The sequence below is a fragment of the Kryptolebias marmoratus genome, linkage group LG5 (genome assembly GCF_001649575.2).
Source record: "Kryptolebias marmoratus isolate JLee-2015 linkage group LG5, ASM164957v2, whole genome shotgun sequence".
NCBI lineage: Eukaryota > Metazoa > Chordata > Actinopteri > Cyprinodontiformes > Rivulidae > Kryptolebias > Kryptolebias marmoratus.
Genome location: NC_051434.1, coordinates 11,894,547 through 11,916,990, shown reverse-complemented (window position 1 = coordinate 11,916,990; position 22,444 = coordinate 11,894,547). Strand labels below are relative to the sequence as shown.

At 44.7% G+C, this 22,444-nt stretch overlaps 1 protein-coding gene across 3 annotated transcripts in view; it reads right to left on the bottom strand.

Moving 5' to 3' along the window:
• Positions 1-16,569, bottom strand: part of gabbr2 (gamma-aminobutyric acid (GABA) B receptor, 2) — a 198,531-nt gene extending 181,962 nt beyond the window's left edge. The window contains exons 1-4 of one of the 3 annotated variants that reach the window (XM_025007703.2): positions 16,481-16,569; positions 16,352-16,395; positions 16,174-16,266; positions 14,628-14,700 (exon numbers count right to left, since the gene is read on the bottom strand). Coding sequence is in view for 1 of the 3 variants with exons in the window: in XM_017426373.3 (XP_017281862.1) it covers positions 8,616-8,915 (300 nt within the window). In the remaining 2 variants the exon portion in view is untranslated. The other 2 variants (XM_025007704.1, XM_017426373.3) reach the window with 2 other exon arrangements.
• Positions 16,570-22,444: the final 5,875 nt, after the last annotated feature.

Below are 22,444 nucleotides of genomic sequence, written 5' to 3'. Positions count from 1 at the left end.
ATAAAATAAAATATGCAGAGAGGACATGCCAACAGATGTGTCTGTCAAAGCATCTGCAGGCGAGACGAAACAGGATGACGACAACGACAAATTCATTTAAAACCTAGCTGTTGAGTACCGAGTCCATTTTTTTACTTTTTTTTGTAACAATACTAGTTTGGGGGGAGTTATATAACACCAAAATGTTGCTTCACAGCACTGCACAGCCCACTGATCTCACCATGAATAAGACCGTCTAATATTAGGGCACTTGAGTGTAAATTACTTATTTCAGTGAGCTGACAAAAAAAAAAAAAAAACTAAATTAGATTCTAGCCTTTGGCGCTAAAGCAGATCAGTAGCAGGAATACATCAGAAAGATCTACTGTGATGACAATGACGTGCTTAACAGCATTCTGCGTAATTGCCTGATTTTTTTTTTTTCCCTCTCTCTCTCTCTCTCTCTTTTTTTTTTTTCTAATAATGTCAGCGCGGGGATGATTCAGTCCATCTTGTAGCGTCGCATTCACCAACCGGGCAGATATTCACAGAGGTGCCCACACCTACACATCCATCCTAAAGCCCGAAAAAACACAGTCTTCTCTAACCCGCAGCACGCACAAACACACGATTCTGAGCGCTTCACGTGCAGCAAAAAGGACTTCCTTGTTTCATCTACCTGTCGCGTTTTACCCAACTCACTCAACTTGAGGACATCAGACACTGCAGTATGAGTTTACAAGCTATAAATCCTTTAAATTAGCTAAATCCTTGCAGACACAATGAGAATAAATTGAACAGAACACAGTCTACTCCCCTAGTTGACCTTGTTTATGAAGAGATTGTGGTAAAAACACCATAAAACAAAAGTAGTGCGTATTCTAGCAGCGAGGTATTACTCAGAGTAATTGTACAGTCATGCATCACGGAAGATGAGGACACTTAAAGCTTTATGACCGGCTCTCAAATGAAAGAATGATCAAGAATTCACATCTATTGTAGTAAAAGGTGTAGGTGGATAAGAGATTGACTTTTTTTTTTTTTTTTTACCCTTTTAGGATTAAATTGCTTTGACATCATTTCTCATTGTCATTTAACACCAGACAGTCATGGGAAAAGGAGAAAAAAAAAATAAAATCCACTCTTCAATCTTGGTTTTTATGTATTAGAACATAAAAATGATTTAGGTTTTTTTTGTCAGGTTCTAACATTTTGTTAAATCAAACCTCAAGTTTGCAGAAACAACAGATTCCACCCCGTCATATTTATTAAAAAACAAAAATAAAAAAGCGTGAAAAACTAAATGACTGTGATTAAACTTTCTGTGAACCAAATTTCTTTGGTTCACAGAAATCTGTGCTCCGCCCAAATCATTACCCCTCCACCGCTGTGCCTGACAGTTGCTATTGCGATTTAATCTGTCCTGGTTGGGTTGTTTAATAAATTAAGACTTGGTGAAATCTGTTCTACGTTTCTGTACACTTAAGGTTAGAGTCAGATCCTTTTTATTATGTCCTGATATGTAAAAGCCTAACATTGAAAGGAGGATAGACTCTTTTTTTTCCATGACTGAATGAACAAAAACAAAAAGAGGAGAACAACCTTGGCCAAAATAACTCGAACCTTTTCTTAAAATTTCTCAGTTTTGTCTCATTAAAAGATTACAAAACTTACTGAAGGAAAAAAAAAAAAAGTATTTAGTTGCAAGTTCTATCCCAACATCTGATGTGAAGCACGGTGTGATGAGGCGGTGAATCCATTTTTACTGGAGCTGAACAAAAATTCACGCATAAACGCTCAAATGACCACAATATCCTGTCTTTAGGCAGTGCTACTGGGGTGCCGCTTGAGAACACTCACGACCATATGTGTGAAAGTATGTGCTGCGTGTTTCAATTATGTGAACTGCTGTGTGTGTGCGTGTGTGTGTGTCGCAGTATTTGTTGTAAAGCCAGCTTCAGGGCACATAAAAGCCTTTCATCAAGAGGCTTCGCATTTATGATTGTCTCACTCAGGCCCTCCGGGCTACTGGCAGCCTGACTCAGACAAAGGTCAGCAATTACTGCTTGAATGTAACTTTCCCAAAGTGTGAAGCATCCTCCTTCAGTGCTTCTGTGAACGGGAGTGGGTAAACACTGAATTAAAAACAATATCATATTGAGCGTAATATATCCGACGTAAAAACAGAAGGGCTCTTAACAGATCTGTTGCACAAATTTATTGCATGCAACTGCTTTTTTTTTTATAGCCATTAAACTATTTAGCCTCAGAGAAGCAATGCAAATGACATTACATTATAAGAATGAAGAGGGTGGTCATTTCCTCTTCCTGCACCAGAAGATGATATAACCCTATTTTGGGATTTCCATCTTAATAGCCCCACATGTTTCTGCCTCTCTCTCTCTCTGATTCTCCCCTGAGATCCCGGTGGTTGTATGAGCAGGGCTGCTGCACATTGATCCCCACTATCTGTGTCGGGTCAGCGGATACAGCCACACTCAGCACTTTGTGTGCCTGCAGAGTACTCCTCCTCCTCCTCCTCCTCCTCCTCCTCCTCCTCCTCCTCCTCCTCCTCGCCGTCATGCGCTGCACTTTCCTGCTATCCTGGAACATTCAGACTCTCGCGGGGAGTGGTGACAGGCAATCTTTGCTGACCTTTGCGGGTCGCCGCAGCAGCACTAAAAAGATGTCAGATATTTAGATCACCCGTGGCAGAAAGTATCAAGCCCTGACATACTCAAAGATGCCGCTTTGTTTGTTCATGTCAGATCCTTTCATAAGGAATCTTAATCAGCAAGTTCAACGGGAGGATCCTCTGTGGGGGGAAAAAAGGCTCTCGTTGTAAAACAACAAATTCTCCTCAACCGTAAGACTTTAACAGCGTCAAACACCCACCCTTTGATTTAAGACCGATGTTTAGCAGCACAGTGACCCCCATTACGGTAATGCCTTTTAACAGAGACCCTAACTTCCTCCGACAAAACGACAGAGTGCCTTTCATGCGCTTAAGGGGGGGCGTTCAGCCTCCTGTGAACAAGCACATTGCTCAGTGGTTTCAGGCTTGCAACATGCGCACAAACATGACATGTTGCATCTCGTCCTTCGAAGGGGGGGCGACAGGGTAGGCAACTTCTTTCTGCGTGCAAGATCTCTGAGCGGAGGTCACCGCCGTCGTCGTCTCAGGAGGACCGCAGTGTTCAGACGTACGGCATGATCGGACAAAAAAGTGGACGCTGCTTTAGAGCCCAAACTACTCAGAAGCCACATAATCTGTTAAATAAGATTCCCCTGAGAGGAATCTACGTGTCAAATGATTTAAAAGCCCTGAATCAAACACTAGTTTATCACCTGGAGGTTGTGGAGTACAGATCAGGGCTGATAGATCTATCGCTCTGTATAATCTAATCCATTATTCCATTAATAGGAAATGAAAATATGATGCCACAGCAAACCTGCCAAGAGAGGATCATCCACTAAAACTCAGACCGGACAGTAGAACAATAAACCAGAAACATCCTGTTTTCTGTAGTTGAAGACGTTTCTCCTTACATCTGAAACTGCATCTCATAAAGTTTAATATTTAGAATTTCACTTTCTCCAGTTCTGAACTGAGGAAGCTCCTTGGGTGAGTGGGTGAGGAGGCGAAACGTCTTCAGCTACAGAATAAAGTCCTGTTTTGTCTAATTTTGTTTGCTTGTTTGGTGGGGATATGCCGTGTCCTGAACGACTGAGAATCTAGTGTAGACCAGCATCCAGGAGATCAAAGATGCTCCTGATGGAGCCGAGGTGGGAGTATCTGTCCACCATCAGCTGCACAGAGCCGGGCTTCATAAGAGAGAGGCAGGAAAATTACCGAATAAAGAAAGAAAGATGGTTTGGAATTTCTTCCCCAAACGTGTGGAAGAAGGTGCTGTGGTCAGATGAGACCAAACTAACTTCTAGATCAAAGAAAACACCACGTCTGACGCTAATCTACCGCCTCATTATACCGAGAACACCATCTCTACAGTGAAGCACGGTGGTGGCAGCATCATGGTGTGGGGATGTTTTATATCAAACTGATCAGATTTAATAGATAGATGGAAAAAAAATATAGAGAAAAACAAAAAACAGGTAAATGTCCTAGAATGACTCAAACCTCAGACCTCAATCCAACTGAGCAGCTGCGGTTTGATTTAAAGACTGATGGATATAATCAGCATCCAACCTGAAGGAGCTGGAGAAGTTTAGTAACGAAGAATGAAAAAAAAAACAAAAAACCTCCAGTGTTTGATGTTCAGACTTCATGGAAACGTTACTGAAGAGACGAGCTGCTTTAACTGGTGAGGACACAGTTTAGCTGAGTTTTTGTGGGGGCTGAATAGATATCCACACACCATTCTTACATATTTATTATTTTCTTTTAGATTAAAACATTTTCCCCACCATTTCGCTTCATTAATCAGAGTCGTTTTTGTCGAATTCTTACTTAAAGTCCAGGTTGCGTGGAAACCAAAGGATATTTTTATGACCCAATCCACCCTCCAAACTCCGCAGCTGCATCAGTCCCTTTAATAACTTCCTCTGAAAGTACAATTTCCTCCACAGAACAGAAGAAGAAGAAAAAAAACTCTTGTTAAAGTGATCTCAGGAGTGAAGTTGCAAAGAGGAAAGACTAATTTGCTTGTTGTCTCACATGAGATTAGAATAATCACAAACAAGACGACCAAAAGGTAATTGGATCAGCGAAGAAAGCCTGTCATGTTTAATTCCGATTTATAAAACTATTCGGATGAGGCAAAAATCAACTTTTTCCTTCCATCACAGAGTCAAATCTAAAGTATGTGATTCCAGTTGGACGGCGGGTGTTGGCGAACTGCGCTCCTCCTCACTCGTTCACTTCATTAATGCAAAATGGAGGAAACGGCGTCACCCTGAACAGACTGTGGCACCAGGTTGATTCTCCTCCTTTTAAAAACCGAACAGACTTCAAAGTGTTCGCTTTTATTGTAATGTCACTGTTAGCTCCTGTTTGTTTTGAAAGAGGTTTTTTTTTTCGGAAACAGACAACCTTAATGAGTGTGTTTGTGAACTTCTATTTCAAAAGAAAGCTTTGTGGATTTCCCCCCCCCCCCTGAGACTTTAATGTTGCTTTTATCAAATGCATCACAATATTCCTAAACAGTCCTTGTGCTTCAGTTTCATAACAAGTCTTTCCTCAATAGAGAAATCATGTCGTTCTGTCACGCAGCTGCACAAGCGTGACTTTATTTATAGAGAAATGCTGTAAATTCAGCGTGAGTCGATGACACTTTTTGAGGAATATGACTTTTTAGTTGAAGATGCATTCAAAAAAAACCTACTCAGACCGGTTAATTATTTGCTCTGAAAGGAGCCAAAAGAGTGCTGTCACTCATTTCTTAATCTGGTAAACTAGCATAGCCTAGCCTAGCACTGTCCAAAGTCTCCCTTCCATCTTCTTCCAGGGTTTCCTGTCCAAAGCTTTGATCCTCTAAGCCTGTAGAGTTACAGTATCAGTCCTTGGCTACACTAAAGCCAACACTCACACATCACAAGTTGCAACAGAAGACCAGCCTGTGCATCACTGTTAAGCCTCCCGGTTGTTATAATCCTTCCTGCTTCTTTTCCACCTCAAACGCTCTGGTTTTAAAGCAAAGATGTATTGTCGGCGGTGCTAGGAGTCTAAGGGTGCATGCATGATTTGAACACCCATCAGGAAGCGCTGGTTTGATCGGACCGGCTCCACACCTTGTCGGGACATCTGCTCCTCCTTCCTCCTCACCTCACACTAACTGACCTCAGCTCTCGGACCTGTAGCTGCGTTAACAGCCCCAGAGCGCCTCTCCAGTCCCATCATCAGCACCGCCACCCAGTTGTGCACCACCAGTGGAGGTGGGGGGGACTGGACCGGGCCTGCTCGGTCTACCGATGGCTCCACTGACGGGGGATAAAGGGATAAAGAGCCTCCGCTCAGGGACTGATTACTTACATCTGCCCGGCTAAATCCCGGGGCTCGCACACACGCGTACAAACGTCACGCAGGCACACACTCGGCCTGCTGCTGGCCGCGGCGAATGCACTCATGCATGCATCGTTTCCAGACATAAGCACGTCGTATGTGGAAACGTGCAGCTTATAGGACTTTCAATCACGTGTGCGTCAAAGATTAGAAAGCAGTGGACGTCTAATGAAAGTCTAAATGGGAAACTGTTAATGGCGTCACTAGCCTCCCTGACCTGGCAGAAACATGTCAGCAGCACTGATGACAATAAATAAATTAAATAATTAAAAAAACAACTGCAGCAGCTGACCTGTCGTATGCAGACAAAGATCTTCTCTCCCCTGTCAAGTTGACTTCTGTCATATTACACATTGCCAAAATCAAAAGGTGATGATGTTTTTGTTTTGTAGCGTTAGCAAAATGTCTCCTGAAAGTAATGACAGTATATCCCTTAACGAGCCTCTACATCTTAACTTTCGGCTTCAATGAAATTCAACATGGCCACCACAGCCAACTGAAACAAAAAAAAAGGATATGAATCAGTCAGTTTTTACAGAAACTGAGCTAACAAATGGTGTGATAGTAGCTGAGAGTCATCCATAACAAACTAAGTGTGACATTTCAAAGTTGGACCAAAACGACTCCAACTCGTTTCAATCATAGGATGCAAATCAGTCATGAGAGGTGGAGGGCGATATGCATTCCTTGAAGGAATGTTAGTCCTTTAATTATTTTTGTAAACACTCAATAAGCTCTTTAACTTGCAATAAAACAAGTTTTTGCTTTTTACTGCTCAGTAACCCCATACCAGCACAACCACGAGCCTAAAAAATGTTACAGATGGGCTCCTTGTCAGAATTTACAGAAAAATAATTCATTCCTCACAGCAGAAAACATGGTCTTCAGTGCAACATGTACAATGTTTTTTCCTCCCCTTGAACAAAGATCCCTTTTTTCAGCAATTCTCCACGCAAAACTGCTGCGAAATGCGAGGAGGTCGGCTTCGCAAACCCAGCAGAGGCTCGTGTTTCACCGCGGCGTCCTCAGATAACAGCAGTCTGATGAGCGGCGCTGATTGGCAGCATTAGAACCGGAGCGTTCCCAGCAAGAGGATGTGAGGATGGCCCACTGACCTCCTGCTTCCAGCTCATCTTTCTCTCCCGGGAGGGGGAGGGTGTGAGGGGTGGGGGAGGACAAAAATCCCAACTCTCATAACAGCGTAATAATCCCATGGTTCCAGAGCACGCTTGCGTCTGAGGGCTTACCCCGGGGCCAACAGGACGCCGTGCGCCGCCTGTCACACAGACACGCCTGTGTGCAGGCGGAACCCCTGGTATGTTCGGGAAACTTACAGGTTTCTGTGCAAAGAAAGTGCCACTAGTTAGATGCGTTTTAAGTTGTAGTTTTCTGAACTGCAATGCACCTTTGAAAAGAAATCCAGACTCCCAAAAGGCCCCCTGAATGCTTCTGTTGGTTTAAAATGTAACCGTAGAGCAGATGTGGCACAAAAATCTGCTATCCATCATAAAACCTGACTCGTAGCCACGAAAGGAAATTTACTTTTCCATTATGAATGCTAAAATAAATGCACGGAAAACAGTGTCACCAGACTGTATCAGACAAAGAGAAAAGAAAAAGGTTGGAGATGTTTGGATGAAACTCAGAACTACTGAGTTTTAAAGCTGCTTTAGTTTGAATTGTCCTTTTTCTTTACTTATCTGGCCCTTTGTATTGATGTTTCACTCATTACTTGGTTTATGTCACACACGTGGAATTGAATGGCTAGGGTGAAAAATAAGCCAATATTGTAAAACATGCTGTACACAGCAGAGCTAAACCCTTTTTATTCCTATGATTGAATGAGTTTTACATGCACAGCACTTTGGTCAGAGCTTGCTTTTAACTGTGCTCTAAAATAAATTTGACTAAATGTTCTCCACAAAGCAGCAGAATAAGTGGTCCAACACACAAACCACCTTCAGACTGAGCTCTGTGGCTCAGAAACCATAACACATTTTGCTCCTGTGCTCATGGAGGAGGGGGAGGCTCGCAAAGGGTTAACAGTGACTAAACTTGGAAGAGGATTTCAATTGAGGCTGTTAAATTAATCATAACGTGAAGCCTGAATGCAGCGACATCATTCTCCGTTTAAGAGTGCCCGGGTTTGGAGGAGAGAGCTCGCGCATCCAATTACCGCCATCTTCAGGCTCCACGAGAGGAGAGACTTCAGTGTCCGGGAGGAGGCACTGATTCGTGACTGAAAAGCCTGGCTTTAAAGAGACGTTTGCAAAAAATAAATAAATAAATAAATAAAAATACAGGCACGGTGTGGTGTTTTAATTAGTTTGGGTACAGACGCGCTGAAGGGCACCTTGGGGTTGTGATATTTGTGAAAACAGAAATAAATTCCATAAAAATCGGTGCTGTGGGATCAGAGAACGGGCTGACGCGGAGCCTAGAAGTGCGCTGCGACATTGGACGGAATGCGTGCAAACCTGAGAGGAGTTCACTTTGGCGCAAAGAGGAGCCACGAGCACCCTGTCTGCTCGGAGGGACCCTGGGCAGCGCGCTGCGGGGCTGTGCGCGCGCACACACGCACAGACACACACACACACAGTCGCCACCATATGTTTACCTCGGTGTCGTAGATCTTGGTGATGAGGGAGAAGGGGTACTTCCTGGACTCCCGTATGTGCTGGATGGCCAGCTGGACCGCCGGCTCGATCCCCTGGCTGATGCTGCTCATCTGGGCCGACTCGTTCATGGGCATCAGCACCATGATGGGCAAGTTCTCCCCGTCCCTGGTGAACCAGCTGTTGTCCTGTCCGTGCTTGGTGCGGTCGTTGCACACCTTCGCCGGCGCGGGCTGGAAGAGCAGCGCGCAGAGCAGCAGGAGCATCTCCCGGCCGCCGCGCTCCCTCCGGGCTGGAGCCATGCTGCTGCCGAGCAGGGTGACCGAATCAATCCCACCCTCCCTCCTCCTCCTCCTCCCTCCCTGCCCTCCTACCACCACCACCGAGCGCTCACTGCCCGGGCATCGCCGGTCCGGGCTCGTCCAGGATGCTTAGAGCCCACGTCTGGAGGAAATCTGAGGTTAGAGCAGGGAAGAAAAAAAAAAAAAAGAAAGAAAAAGGCGCAGCAGCCCCTGCAGTGGGCACGCTGCCTGTGTGGATTCTGACCGCAAACTGGCACAAGATTTCTGCTGTGGAGCAGAAACACCTCAGAGAGAATATTCCAAGCTCTCAGGAAGTCGCGTTGCAGATGGAGATCTCCAGCCTGTCGGTGTCCGTCATCTAAACCAGCTCCTGCCAAAACGGCTCCCCCCTCCTCCTCCTCCTCACCTTTAATTTGAAGCACTTGTCACAAGGGGTTCTGAATGATGCCCCCCTCCCCAGAATCAGGAAGGGAAACAGAACCGCGTAAAAAGCGCAGATAGATATGAATCACTCTCGCTGACAGTTCTTTCCTCCGGAGTAAATCCTTAACCAAGAGACGTGAGCATCACTGCCGAGCGCAGAGCTCAGTTGGTGTGTGTGTGTGTGTGTGTGCGTGCGGGGAGGGGGGAGAAATAAAAAATAAAACAACAAATCAAGAAGAAACGGGAGAAAAATGCGAAAAAGAAAAACGAAACAGACGAAAAGAGCTGAAGTTGAAAGCTTGTGAGGGAGGTCGGTCGGGAGCGTCTGTCCTGACAGCCTGCGGGACTGGGATGCTCATCTCCGAGTGCGTCAGAGGAGCGCTGAGGCTGAGGCTGCTGCTGCGCACCGAGCGCGCAAGAGGGAGCACTGAGTGTGGAGGAGGAGAGGAGAGGAGAGGGTGGGAGGGAGGGAGAAGAGCAGGGAGGGGAGGGGAGGCAAACAGCGTGGTGGAAAGGCTGCGGCGGCTTATGCAGGGCAGACTCAACGGCTTGACGGCCAAAAGGGTGATTTAGTGGGCTTTATGGAGCATATACATTTAAAACGGGCCAGTTAGAAGAAAGATATGGAGGTTCATGCTGAACACGGGATCAAATGCGCTGCGCAGCATGGAGTCAAAACAGTCACATCAAAGAAAAGGGTTGGTTGTTGAGCTATATTTTCAGTCCCTCATTAGAAATGTTGATCCTCGGGATGAGATTGTTCCCACGGGCGGCTGCGGGGATTTGACTCCCTGTGCAGCTCTGTACCTGCTGCAACTGCTCCTGGAGCTGCGTGCATCCTCACGCATCCGTGTCCACGCAGGACACCCAACCACCAGTCAAAAAATAAAAATAGTACTCATAATTACCAGGATAGTATTTCCTCTCCTCCCATTGTCAGCTCGAGCCTTCAGAGAAAACGTTTGGTTTGAACTGCAGCACCAAGGACAGCTCACAGAGGCCGTGGGGGTCTTGGAGCTGTCCCTGGTGCTGAAGAGGTCCGGTCTCCGCTGATATGCTGACTGTCTTTTAAGTCTCCTGCTGCATGTAAGCCTAAAATAAGGCAATTGTTTCAGGAGCTTGCAACATACTTTGGTGTTTTGTTGCATGCATGGAAAGAAAAAGAAAAATGTTGCCAGGGAGTAACTTTGCTAAATATGTAGGAAAACGTTAAAGAAAATAAGCTTTATACTGTTTGACTTATTCAGTTGCACTTTTTGTTTTAAGTAAAAAAAATCATAAATACAATTTGTCTGTGGAGCTTTAACAAAGTAAAATGACTGTTTTCAGACACATGGCACGTAAAGATATTTTTAATCATCGCAATAAATTAGAATGTCACCAAAAAGTTCATTTATTTCAGTAAATCAACAAAAAAAGTTACAGATTTTAATACTGATGCATTTCAACCATTTATTTCTGTTCATTTTGATGATTACAGCTTACAGCTCATGAAACTCCAAATTTAGTTTCTCAGAAAATTCAAATTAAGATGTGGTCTGCAGCTGGAGTCAGAGCCTCAGCAGCAGACAGGGGACGTGGACTACAGCTGTTCCATTTCTTCGGTCCTTCCCTCCTGAACCAGAGATGTCAGAAGTGTCTGATGACAAAAAGGGGCCTGGACTGTTGCTCCATGCTTTAAAGTTATCTTTCTAGATAAAAGTAAACTTTGCATTTCATTTGGAAATGAAGGTCCCAGAGTCTGGAGGAAGAGCGGAGAGGCACAGAGTCCGAGCTTCTTGAAGTCCAGAGTCAAGTTTCCACAGCTGGTGGCAGTTTGGAGAGCCATGACTTCTGCTGCTGTTGGTCCACAGGCTGCAGAGTCCTTCCTGCTTCTCTCTGCTGACAAGCTTTACAGAGACTCTGATTTCATTTTCCCAGCAGAACCTGGCACCTGCACACAGTACCAGAAGCACCGATACCTGCTTTAATGAGCATGAGGTTTCACCGCGCTGCAGCCAAACCTCAGAGGGAATCTGTTGGGTTTTTGTCAAGAGGAAGATGAAAGACACCGGACTCAACGATGGCGACGAGCTGAAGGCTGCCGACAGCCCCGGGGCTTCCAGAACACCAGATTGTGCTGCGCCGGCTCGATGCAAAGGGAGCCCCGACCGAAGTACAGAGGGCAGATATTGTACAGGACGTGGACAGTAGGCCAGCATGTTCGCATTAAAGATCAAATTTTATTGGATTTATGTAATATTCAAAGCTTCTGAGAAACTGAAAGTTAGGTTTTCTTAAGCTGTGAGCCATGATGAAAATCAACAGAAACAAACACTCCGGTGAGCCTGAATGTTGAACTGAATTACTGAAAATAAATGAGCTTTTCAGCGATATTCTAATTCACTGATGTACCTGCATTCCAGTTTATAGCTGCTGTCAGATGAGTCACTCCCCAGATCACACCGTTGACTTCCTGTCAAAGTGTGGGCACCGAGTTTGCATTCACATTCAGAATGTAACCTCGGCAGGAATACAGCCAGTTTATCTGATTTTTAGGGTTTGAAGCGTAAAGCTGTTACTGAAACGATGGAGCTTCAGGTGTCGCAGGGACCACTGGCTTTAAACAAAAGCCACTCGCAGAGGAGCTGGACTGGAGTCCTGGAGCCATGCAGGGATATCTGAGTGCATCAGTTTTCAGAAGTAGATTTTGTTTGTCATCTACATTTAAACCCTGAGGTTACGTTTGTCAGACAGCTTAATAAATTTTAAAGAACTGGGTGAGGGTGGGAGAATGGAACGGCAGGCTTGCACTTAAAAAGGCCAAATACTAAAAGGAACAAAACCAAACAAACATGCAAATTTAGTGAAGAAAACGGCAAATGTAGGTGCTTTCAGTCACGCGCTATAGGCACCGTGCAGCTCCACTCTCCCTCCACGGTTATTCTTTTCAACTCCGAGAAGTCCAGATGAAGAAGTAGGTCGAACTGACATCCCATCTGTTTGTTTTGCACAAGACACCATCCCTCCCCGCTCGGAACATTTTTCTCCAACACCAAGACAGCTTGGAACGAGACCTGTTAAGTACAAACGGCGAGGAGCGCACGTCCGCCAGCAGAGCAGACCTTTAAAATACAAAGCGAGGAAAGAGGGATTTAAAAAAAAAAAAAGACTCAGGAAACGTTTAATCCAACACCAGAGGACTAAAACCTGAAGACGGAACAGCTGGATTGAGAAAAATGTTCGTTTCATGTTCGATCAGGAGCCTTCGGTTGCCGTCCAGCAGTTCTTGCCGAACGAGGCGTCGAGACAATATTTTAAAATCACTAATTCGGGTGGCGTGAAGGGCACACACTGAAGCAGTTCCTCAAATGCTGGCGCTTGAGCGATCCTTTGTCTGAGCTACAGCTCCAACAACATGTGGCAGCTTAAAAAAAACAACAAGTTAAGTGTTTCGCTGGTTCAAATCCGTCTTCCTTGTGGAGCAGACGCTTACAGGAAGTGAAGGTCTAACACACCTGGAAGGAACATGTCAGACTTAAGAGACAGGAGTTACAGACAAACCTTGTACCTTCATGTGATACTGTGAAGTCTCAGGAGATGTGTTAGATGACTCTCAGCTACTACCACAAATCTGAGCTCGATATCTGTCAGATTAACAGAGTTTTGTTTTGGCTAATGATGACGGGCTGCAGTGGCCATCTCGAACACACGCAGATGAGCAGAAGCATTATGGGTATATCGAATAAAAGCCAATAAAAGCTGACAGAAACCACCTTCAGTCCTCACACCCAGGCGGACAGCTGGCCTAACGTCTAACAGAGATGAAGGCCACGTCCTGAGATGACCCCCCTGTCCACGCGATGCCCGGTGAATTTTTAACGCGAGGCCTTCAGAAGAAAATAAGTGAAAAATGATTTTTTTTTTTCACATCTCATACCTCAGACAGTCGAGCTCGGCAGGAGGAGGAACTGGGTAGGTTTTCAGCGGGTTGTTTACAGAATGAGCAGACGATTAATCAACTCGAGCAAGCGCATTTCTTACAGCGCCACTCTGCAGCGTGGATTAATATTTCTGAGAGCGCGAGTGGAAGAAAGGAGAGGAGGGGAAGGGGGGGGAGGTTAGTCAATTAATCCATCTATGTGACTAATTCACGATTTAGCCGTCCTGGAAAACTATGCCGAGCTCTGCTCATAAGCAGTCAGGGCTCAGTCATCTTTGATCAGAAAAACAACAGCACGGAGAGCGTTTACTCTGATCCTGGTGGAAAGGAAAAAAAAAAAAAGACAGAACCTCTTATTTATCCCCGATCAACAACTTGGTTCAGAGCCAGCTAACACACACACACGACTGATCGTCTCAAGGACAACAGACTTTATCTCTAAACTGCAATGACAAATAAACCGGCGACACGGCGGGGGATATTTTATTACGGCTCTCGCCGATGCTTCCTTGCCTCGTCGTCGACACGCTTCCCCCTGCCAGTTACAGAGGCTGCGATTTGAATAATTGCTTTCTGAACCCGGAGTCACACTCCTGCAGAGTCCATGCATACAAACAACTCAGAGGTGGATTTTTAGTCTCCATTTTCCTTTTCTCCCCCACCCAATAAGGCCGTGTTCCACATGTGGCAGAGGAGAGTCTCTGTTTTATGAGCTGAAAGGACATGAAACCCGGCAGACTCAAGTGGATATCTTCTTTGGAACATTTTGCAACATTTGGAGGAGATGTTTTGTTCTTTTCGGTTCTTTTTTTGTGGACTTAATGGCTCATTTATTATAATATATTATATACTACACAGATTTGCTCAGGGCCAACTAGAGTTGTCTCAGTGATTGATCAACCAAGTTTCCATCAACTCTGCCGGCTCCGGTTTATTTCAGTTTCTACTGTCGGACATAAATGACAATTATCTTCTTTTTTTCTCTCTCTCTCCTTTTTGAATGAAAAGTTTTAGGTTGTAAATTAAGGTTTAAACATTTATATATGAAGGGGTGGAAAGAAACTTAGGCAGGCAAATGTTAAATAAGATCATGTGAAATAAAAGTTAACAGAAATAAGCGATTTAAAACATCAATGCCTGAACAAAAGCACAAAAATCAGAGCGTTCTTAAAAGGCGGGAAGGTTTTGCTTTCAGTTGAGGGGCAGCTATATCAGACAAACATCTGTGGAGCACATCTGCTCTGATTGCAACAACCTCACAGAAAACTAACTTTACAACACGGCTGATCTCTGTTCAGCTCATTAATGCTAATAATGATTAGATTAGCCTAGCATGCACTGCTGCAGCGTGTCATGGCCGGACTCACCAGTTTGGTGTTTGGTCAGTTCTCACACACGGAGCGGGACGGAGTCGGCATTCCGGGGTGGTGGAGAAGACGTCTGAAAGGAAATTTACTTTTAAGATTTCAAGTTTTAGATGTTTAAACCCAGTCAGGGACATCAGCACACGACGAGGACCTGTGGGAATAATATGTCCCATCATGTTCTATAAACAACTATAAACTGTCCACACATTCCAACAGAAATGCTGTAATATTACCACACCACCGACTCGAGAGAACATCCACATCCTCACATCAAAACACACAAAGACGACCGCCGAAATCTGGCCAAAGTTTCCCTAAAAACTCATCTTTTCTGCACCGTTTACAACTTCCTCTCAGTTGACCATGTCAGCGAGTAATCAAGGTTTGGTTTCATCGATTCCTGTGCATCAGACTGTGCATAATTTAAGATTTTAATGCTTCACATGAGCCAGATAAGGCCCGGGGGCCACTAGTTGATCCCTAGGAAAAGGGGGGAAATTAGAATCTGCTGCTTTAGACATTACTGAAAGGGTATAAAGGTCTAAACGTGTCTATAAAGTGTGTGTGGGCGTATGCATGAAGTAGGGAGACTGAGTCACACTTAAGTATGCATTTCCTATTGAATATGATGCTGAATAAAGCACAGTTTTAGGCTCATGGCACACAGACTAGGCAGTTAGTTCAAGATAAAAATAAATCATTTAAACATTTAAGGAAATATCTGCTCAGATGTGCTGAAAGTTGATAACTTCCAGCTCCTAAAATACGAGAAAAACTGAAGAGAAACTACAAAACGCTTCAGTAATCTGATTACAAAGTAAAGTAGAGGGTTTCAGGGTGGGTTGTTTTGGTCACACGGAGGAGCCGCGTACACCAACAGTACCTTACCTTCATCAGAAAAATGATTATTTCCATTCCAGCTTGTTTCTGTAGTCTGACACTTTCAGGATGATTAATGGAGTATTGTTCAATTCAATTAAGAGTCAAAACACCCCAGCTCTGTCAGAATGATAAAGAGTCTTTTAAAACCAGTTGATCATTAAAAATGTTTTCCCCAGCTCTAACTGAATTTTTTTTAAAAAGCCACATTCAGACTCAAACACAGACGTGACAGTCCCTCCCTTCTCTCTCTTTTTTTATTTTTTAAATCAAGCTCTCCAAACGGTCCGTTTCCAATCAATGCATAGAAATAAATTATATTTTTGCTTTTAGTCCAGATGAAGCAAGATTGTTCCATCACCGTTTATATTCTGTTCCATTTGACACTTTCTTGTTTACCGTAATCGATATTTAAAGCTGATTATATAATTATTGATTTACCCTTTTTTATTTTTTTTTTTTTTTGTTTGGCACAGCCCTGTGAAAAAAAACTCAGACTCCAGGCGACAAACTAACAGCTCCCGTTTGTCAGAGCGAGTTTAATATATGAAGCTGATCAAAGAAATATGAGCTTTTTAAAATTAAAATGATCTCACAACTTTTATATTTGCAATATTAAGTTTTGTGTGTGTGTGTGTGAGAGAGAGAGTCAGAACCCGACTACTACCTGGATACTTGTCTGTTGTTGTGCTTTCTCTTGCCAGCAGCCATCTTTTCTTTTTTTACCCTCCATATATTTCCTGTTCAGGGTCTGGAGGAGCTGCAAGACACACGAGGAAGCTTTTAGTTCATGAAGCTTCAGACGTTTGAAACACAGGTTTACGTCAGTGTGTGTGTCAGCTTACATGAGGTTTGAGCTCGAGGTGAAGCATGAAGTCGTCCTTTTTCTCTACAGGCAAAGTAAAAGCAGGAACAAGAAGCTGTTTTAAACTAGGTTAAATGAAATCTGTGGAGGTGAGGGTGGGATTACAGACCTGCTGGACCTTCCTCACAGCAGGTATTCTCTCCTGCAGCAGCAGCAAGAAGACACAGGTGGGATTAATGACGTTAACGAGCCGTCAGTTCCACTTCCTGTCAACTGAGTAAAAGAATAAAAATCCCCAACAGGCCTGATTCACACTTTGTATCTCAAGCAGGCACCTCTGCACCTGTTTTTTCTGAAGAGCACGCACCGAAAAAACCTCCTGAAGGTGGAACACGCACCTCGTTAATGCACCTGCGTTTACAATTTACTGTCAAAATGAGTCGAAAAACATGTCGGCGATGACCGTGGCGTGCAGTCATCCCTGTTGCCTGAGTGCTTTTTGTACTTTGTCTTTATAGGTTCATCTGTGGACGGTTTTGGTGTCTCATTTATTTGTTCATTGTAGAGATTTGCACAGTTCTGAGATTTATTTTATTTTTTTATTGACAAATAAAGAAAATATTAGCCAAATCCAATTTCAAATCCCATACATGACAGTGCTAGAGTATTAGTAATGTTATCAATAACAAAATAAATAAAAAGAAATTAAACAATAGACAAATTTAGACTGAATTTAGTAAAAATGTTATGATACAGCTAGCTAGAAAAACTAATTACTGTAACTTGTTTGCTAGCTACTAGCTAGTGTAGCTAAATAGCATTGTAGCCTGTTTAGCTACATGTCATTAGCTTTATACCAAAAACCTCATAAATAAAAGTTCATTAAGCCACTTTTCTTGAATTCCATGCAGCTATATTTAAAATAAGTCTTACAGTAAAGTAGTAAACAACTCAGTAGCTACAGCTAATAAGACTTTCAGATTGAGACTTGATTTAGCAAACGGCTAATGTTAGCTTCTGCATTTCTAAGCTAGCGGTTTCAAGGTAGCACTTAGTTTCAGTTTTCAAACCAGGAGGGTCAAAAAATGAGTCCAAATCAAGCTGGATAACAATCATGGGTCTTTACGAGACATCTCCAGACTCCTCAAAGACTCTGGTATCCATTAGAAACTTAAAGTTGGCTTTTTTTTTAAACGGGACGAGAGCAGAAATGCTTTTGCCACAATGGTTGCTTCGTTCTCTCATACGCTATTATGTCAAGATTTGGAGCGGAAGACTTTACCTGCAAACCTTTTTATTAGCTCAGGCTTTGCCACACATCAGTTACCCTTTTTTTTGCTCTGAGGTTATAGAGTGTATTGTTTTGCTTTATTTACATTTAGTTCAGCTGCATGGTGGTAAAGCTGGTTGGAACTATGAGCAGGAAGGCCGCTCTGCGTGGAGTTGGCGTTTTCTCATCTTCGGCTTCCTTCCACGATCCAAAGGCGTGATTGTTCGATTATTTGGCATTTTTAAATTGGCCCTGGGTGTGTGGGAGGCCGAGGTTTTGTGGCCCTGTGATGGACAAGCAGCTTGTCCAGGCTGCAACAGACTGACAACTAGAAAAAAGCGCCATCTTCCCAAGGTCAAGCAGGTACAAAAAAAAAAAAAAATGGACGAATAAATGAATGTTTGCACATCCACTCCGTTCATTTGATGGTAATCAGTAGAAGTTTACAGAAGCTGGCTGGACTTTGAAATAAAGCAGATGCTATATAATTACTGCAGCAACGGTGTCAAAACTATAATCAAAGCCGCACGCTGTTGATCATTTTAATTTGCCGCAAAAAAATATATATATAAATCACCCCAGATCGCAATTTCCAGAACCGTTGTGTCAGAATGGAACAAAAAAGGGGAAAGAAGTAAGAAAAGACAGGGAAAAAAAAACAAAAAAACGCTGCGTTTAATTTTGATTTAAGAGTCATCTTGTCCTCTGACCCCCTGGAGAGAGAACCCTGAATGGGCGCGCTGCGTTTGGCCCGGTCACGAGGGGTTATCGCTGCCTTTCTCGGCCCGTTCCGAACTGAAATCAAGAACATGAGAAGAGACAGTACAAAGTAGGGCACAGCCTTCAAAGGAGCCTCGGCTGCGGCTGTGCTGTGGGAGGACGCTATTTTGATTACTGTCAAGTCCCAGTAATAGCAAGAACTGCGACTTACATAATCGCGCTCACAATGGAGGTTTCAGACGTCAGCCGCAGCCTTCGCTGCTCCCCGACAAGGCTGATCGCTTTAGCAGCGCCCTCCGCGTGCCTGCAGGTTCACCAGATTGGAGCTGAGCGGATGTTGAGAACGTGTTTGTCGGGCAAGTGGCTCGTAGGGAGATGCCCCTCAAATCGCCGCGCGGTAGGCGGCCAAATCGCTTCTTAGGTGAGCAAAAAGAAACGGCTGGCGTCGTCTACATCCCTGAAGGAATGCCAGTCGTTACTCCCCGAACGTTTGATTCAAATTAATTCAGTGGGTTATGAGATATTTTAACGGTACAGACAAAGCCCCTTTGCCTCTGGCGGCGGGCGCTTCCTGACACTGACATTGATCTGTCTTCCCCTTTCAAGCACCATCTGAGGGTGAGGAGCTCCGCCGCTTCTAAAACAACACCCAGAGCCTGCGCAGGCTTCTAATTACTTCCACATCTGGCGGCGCGTCGGGAAGTTTGTGGAGCAAAGTGTAAGCCCCAGGTCTGCGGAGCTCCGGCCTGCGGCGGGGTAAAGACGATACGTCAATGTGTCGTCCCTGCTTTCGTGGTCGGACGTCAGCTCGGTAATTAGGGCCCCCCAGAGGCAGGAGAAGCAAGGAGCGAGCCGGCGAGGAAGCCGCGTTCGCTCCCCCGAATTATTAATAAGAACCGTCGCTCTAATTAGCGGGTGTGAAAGGGACGCGTTGGAACTACAGGAAGAGGCCCCGAACGCTGACTTCCACCGACGAGCAGCTCGACGAAACTTTCCACAGGCCCGGCGTCTCACAACCGTCCAACGCCTGTTCCTGGCCTCGGCGTAGAGGTGAGGAGAAAAGGTCGGGAGGAGGGACGACTTCCAACCGGAACTGAAATGAAAAAAAACGGGGGAGAAATGAACAGAAGTGGAGGATGTGAGGCCCAGAAATAGACACAAAGGGATCCCGGGGTGTCTCTGTGGGCAGAGCCGGCGACAGATGCTGACTCGTGTTCGAGTGTGTCCCTGCAGCTCAGACAGCCAGAAGTGTGTGTGTGTGTGTGTGTGTGTGTGTGTGCATGACAGATCGGGGAGACTTCTCACCTAAACTCACCCCACATGCATTAATTATACAGAAGCACTTTCAGTCCGTGGAGACAAAGACATGCGAGCTCCGCTGAGGTTAGCCATCGGATGGGTTATACACGTGTGCGAGGGGACCGGGGTCGCTTTCCTTCACGAAATAAAGAGATACCGTGAAGCCGGAGGATCAATCGGGGCATCAATGATGGGATTAATTGGGATTGAGCTCCAGTGTAAGCACTGATCGATGGTCGCTTGTGAATTGCTTGCAGGCAGCCTTTTTTTTTTTTTTGACTGCAGAGTTCAGAGTCGAGTTCATGAGCACCTGTTCAGGAATTCTGCTCAGCGATGCGCACAATATTTACGAATCAGCCTCTTCCCCGGCTCCGTGGGAGCAGGAACACGTTCAGAGTGAAGTCTTTTTCTTTTCTTTTTTTAAAAGCTGCACGACTCCAAAAGAGGCAAAAAAAAAAAGTCAGAAAAGTAGGACTTGAAATGACCCCGCAGAGACACGAGCAGAAGGAAACGGATGCAGAACAGCCGCAAAAGAGACACGGAAGGCTCGTAAAGCGACTCGGATCGACTGGAACAACAGCCAAAAACGACGGGACGCGGCATTCGCACGAAGAGACACGAAATTTAACATAAATGAGAACTAAAATAAATGGGATCCAAGACAACCACAGAGACTAAAAACAACAATAGAGATGGAAACCGAGATAAATATAAAGAGTTACAAGACGATATGTTTGAGTTGATCAAACTGAGACCCAATATTAGGAGAAATGTTGGACTTTATTTTTACTGAAATTAGCCTCAAAGGAGCAGCTTTAGGACAAGACGTAAGAGTTCTAACTGAGACACCAAATGTCACCAAATAAAAGACCTAAAAAGATGAGAAATTATCATAAAAGGAAGGAAACTGATAAGTAAAGAGAGAAACAAACGGATTCAGTTAGACTGGTGTTGCACGATCACCCCAGATATTCACCTCAGCTTCACTGAGTGGGAAGACGCTCATATTTTCCAGACTCCATGTTGTGTTTTTCAGTCTTTATGGAGAAACTCGAGACCAGAAAATTTGCTGACATGTCAAGTTTAAATTTAATGAAGTTATGCGTCTTCAGCGGAGATGTTAAACGCACACACTGGCAGCTTTATTACGGCTCTGTGGAGTCACATAATGTATAATAGATAACAATAATTTCTTTGGAACCTCTTACAGCATCATGTTTGAATATACAACACATTTTCAAAGGCATGTGCTGACCTTTTTTATTAATATTTATGTGATTTTTAAAAATCATGTCATTACTGCGTATTTCGCAGTCTTAAACCCGGTGCCGTGCGGTCTCGGACGTGAACATCTCCGGCATCGGTTCTGACCGTGAAGACCGGTTCGGGGGAATAATCTCACCAAAAACACTTGTTTTGTAAACAACACCCGCAGTCAGGAACAGTGTGATCGGTTTCCTGTTAGACTGGCTGCCGTTTGAGCACATTATTCACAACAGCAGGGAACATCTGAAAATATTAATTTTTTTTTTTTTTTTTTGGGGGGGCAAATAGCTTAACAAACGAAAGCAATTAAAGATAGATGAGGAAGTCGGTGCTTCATTCATATTTGATAGCTGGGCTTAAGATGCATTACCCAAGCAGCACAACAAGCCCCACGCTGTCAGGCCCACAAATAATGAGCTTGATGGAGCATCTGTGACGGCAGAGGTTGGTGTGTGTGTGTGTGTGTGTGTGTGTGTGTGTGTGTGTGTGTGTGTGTGTGTGTGTGTGTGTGTGTGTGCTCTTTACCCATGTTACGGGGACATAAATCAAACCAATCTGAGGGATTCCTGCTTTCCTTGGAAGACAAAAACCAAGAATCGACTATGAAAATTAAAGCTATAGTTCTTCTTAATGGAAAGGTTGTGAACAATTAATATCTTACCTGTTGTAGGCAGCTCTTTGAATGATCTCAGTTTGGATAAACGGACCTAAATTCTGAGCGGATTGACGAGCTAACAACAAGCCTGATTTGACACTAGCCTAGCCTGGAGGAAGACTTTTTCTTCACACCTTATGCTCCATGCCTTGATGTCACGGCTGACGTGTACCAACTATTGAGAACTATTTGATAAAAAACAAAAACATCCCCTTTGAGCAGTCTGACTGATGGTCCCTCGAGCCTCCAGTCCTTCTGCCTGTGTCAGCCGGGCCTCAGATCGGTGGACGTGGCCGGATCGATGAAGAGGCAGCGGGACTCTTCATTAGAGGTCCCCCCGGGGCCAGGCTACCTGCCACTCACCCGGCACGAGCGCCGCGCTCTGCCTCCGGCTGCTTCCGCTCGACGGACCTCGTGTTCGGGCGGCTTTTATTACAGCCTCGACGTGTTCTGCTCGTGCAAACACACCGTTCCCGCCGCAGCGCCGACACACCCATCAGGACGGGGGGTTCTGATCTGCGGGCGCCGAGCGCAGATCCTCTCAAGTCCACGTAAAAGAAGCAGGGCAACGTCAACCCCTTGGCGGGGAACAGCCACGAGCTAATTGACGAAACGCCCATTGGCGGCGTGCAATTTATTGAAAAGGGTCTGAAGAGAATTTATGTTTATATCCTAAGTCGGCTGCCCTCATCAGCGAATTTCAGCAGCTTGCCGATAAAAATCGAACAACTTGGAGGAAGTGCTCCCCGTTGCTGGTTGCTTTAGAATAACTCCGATAAGGTCGTGCGCTAACGAGGGATCCAGAGGGGAGTCATTACCTGCAAATAATAAGGAGAAAGGAGCTGCGTTTATTTATGCGGCGTGTTCAAGAAATCAGAATGCTTCGAGCTAATCATCATTTGGTGCAGCTAATCAAAGAGCTG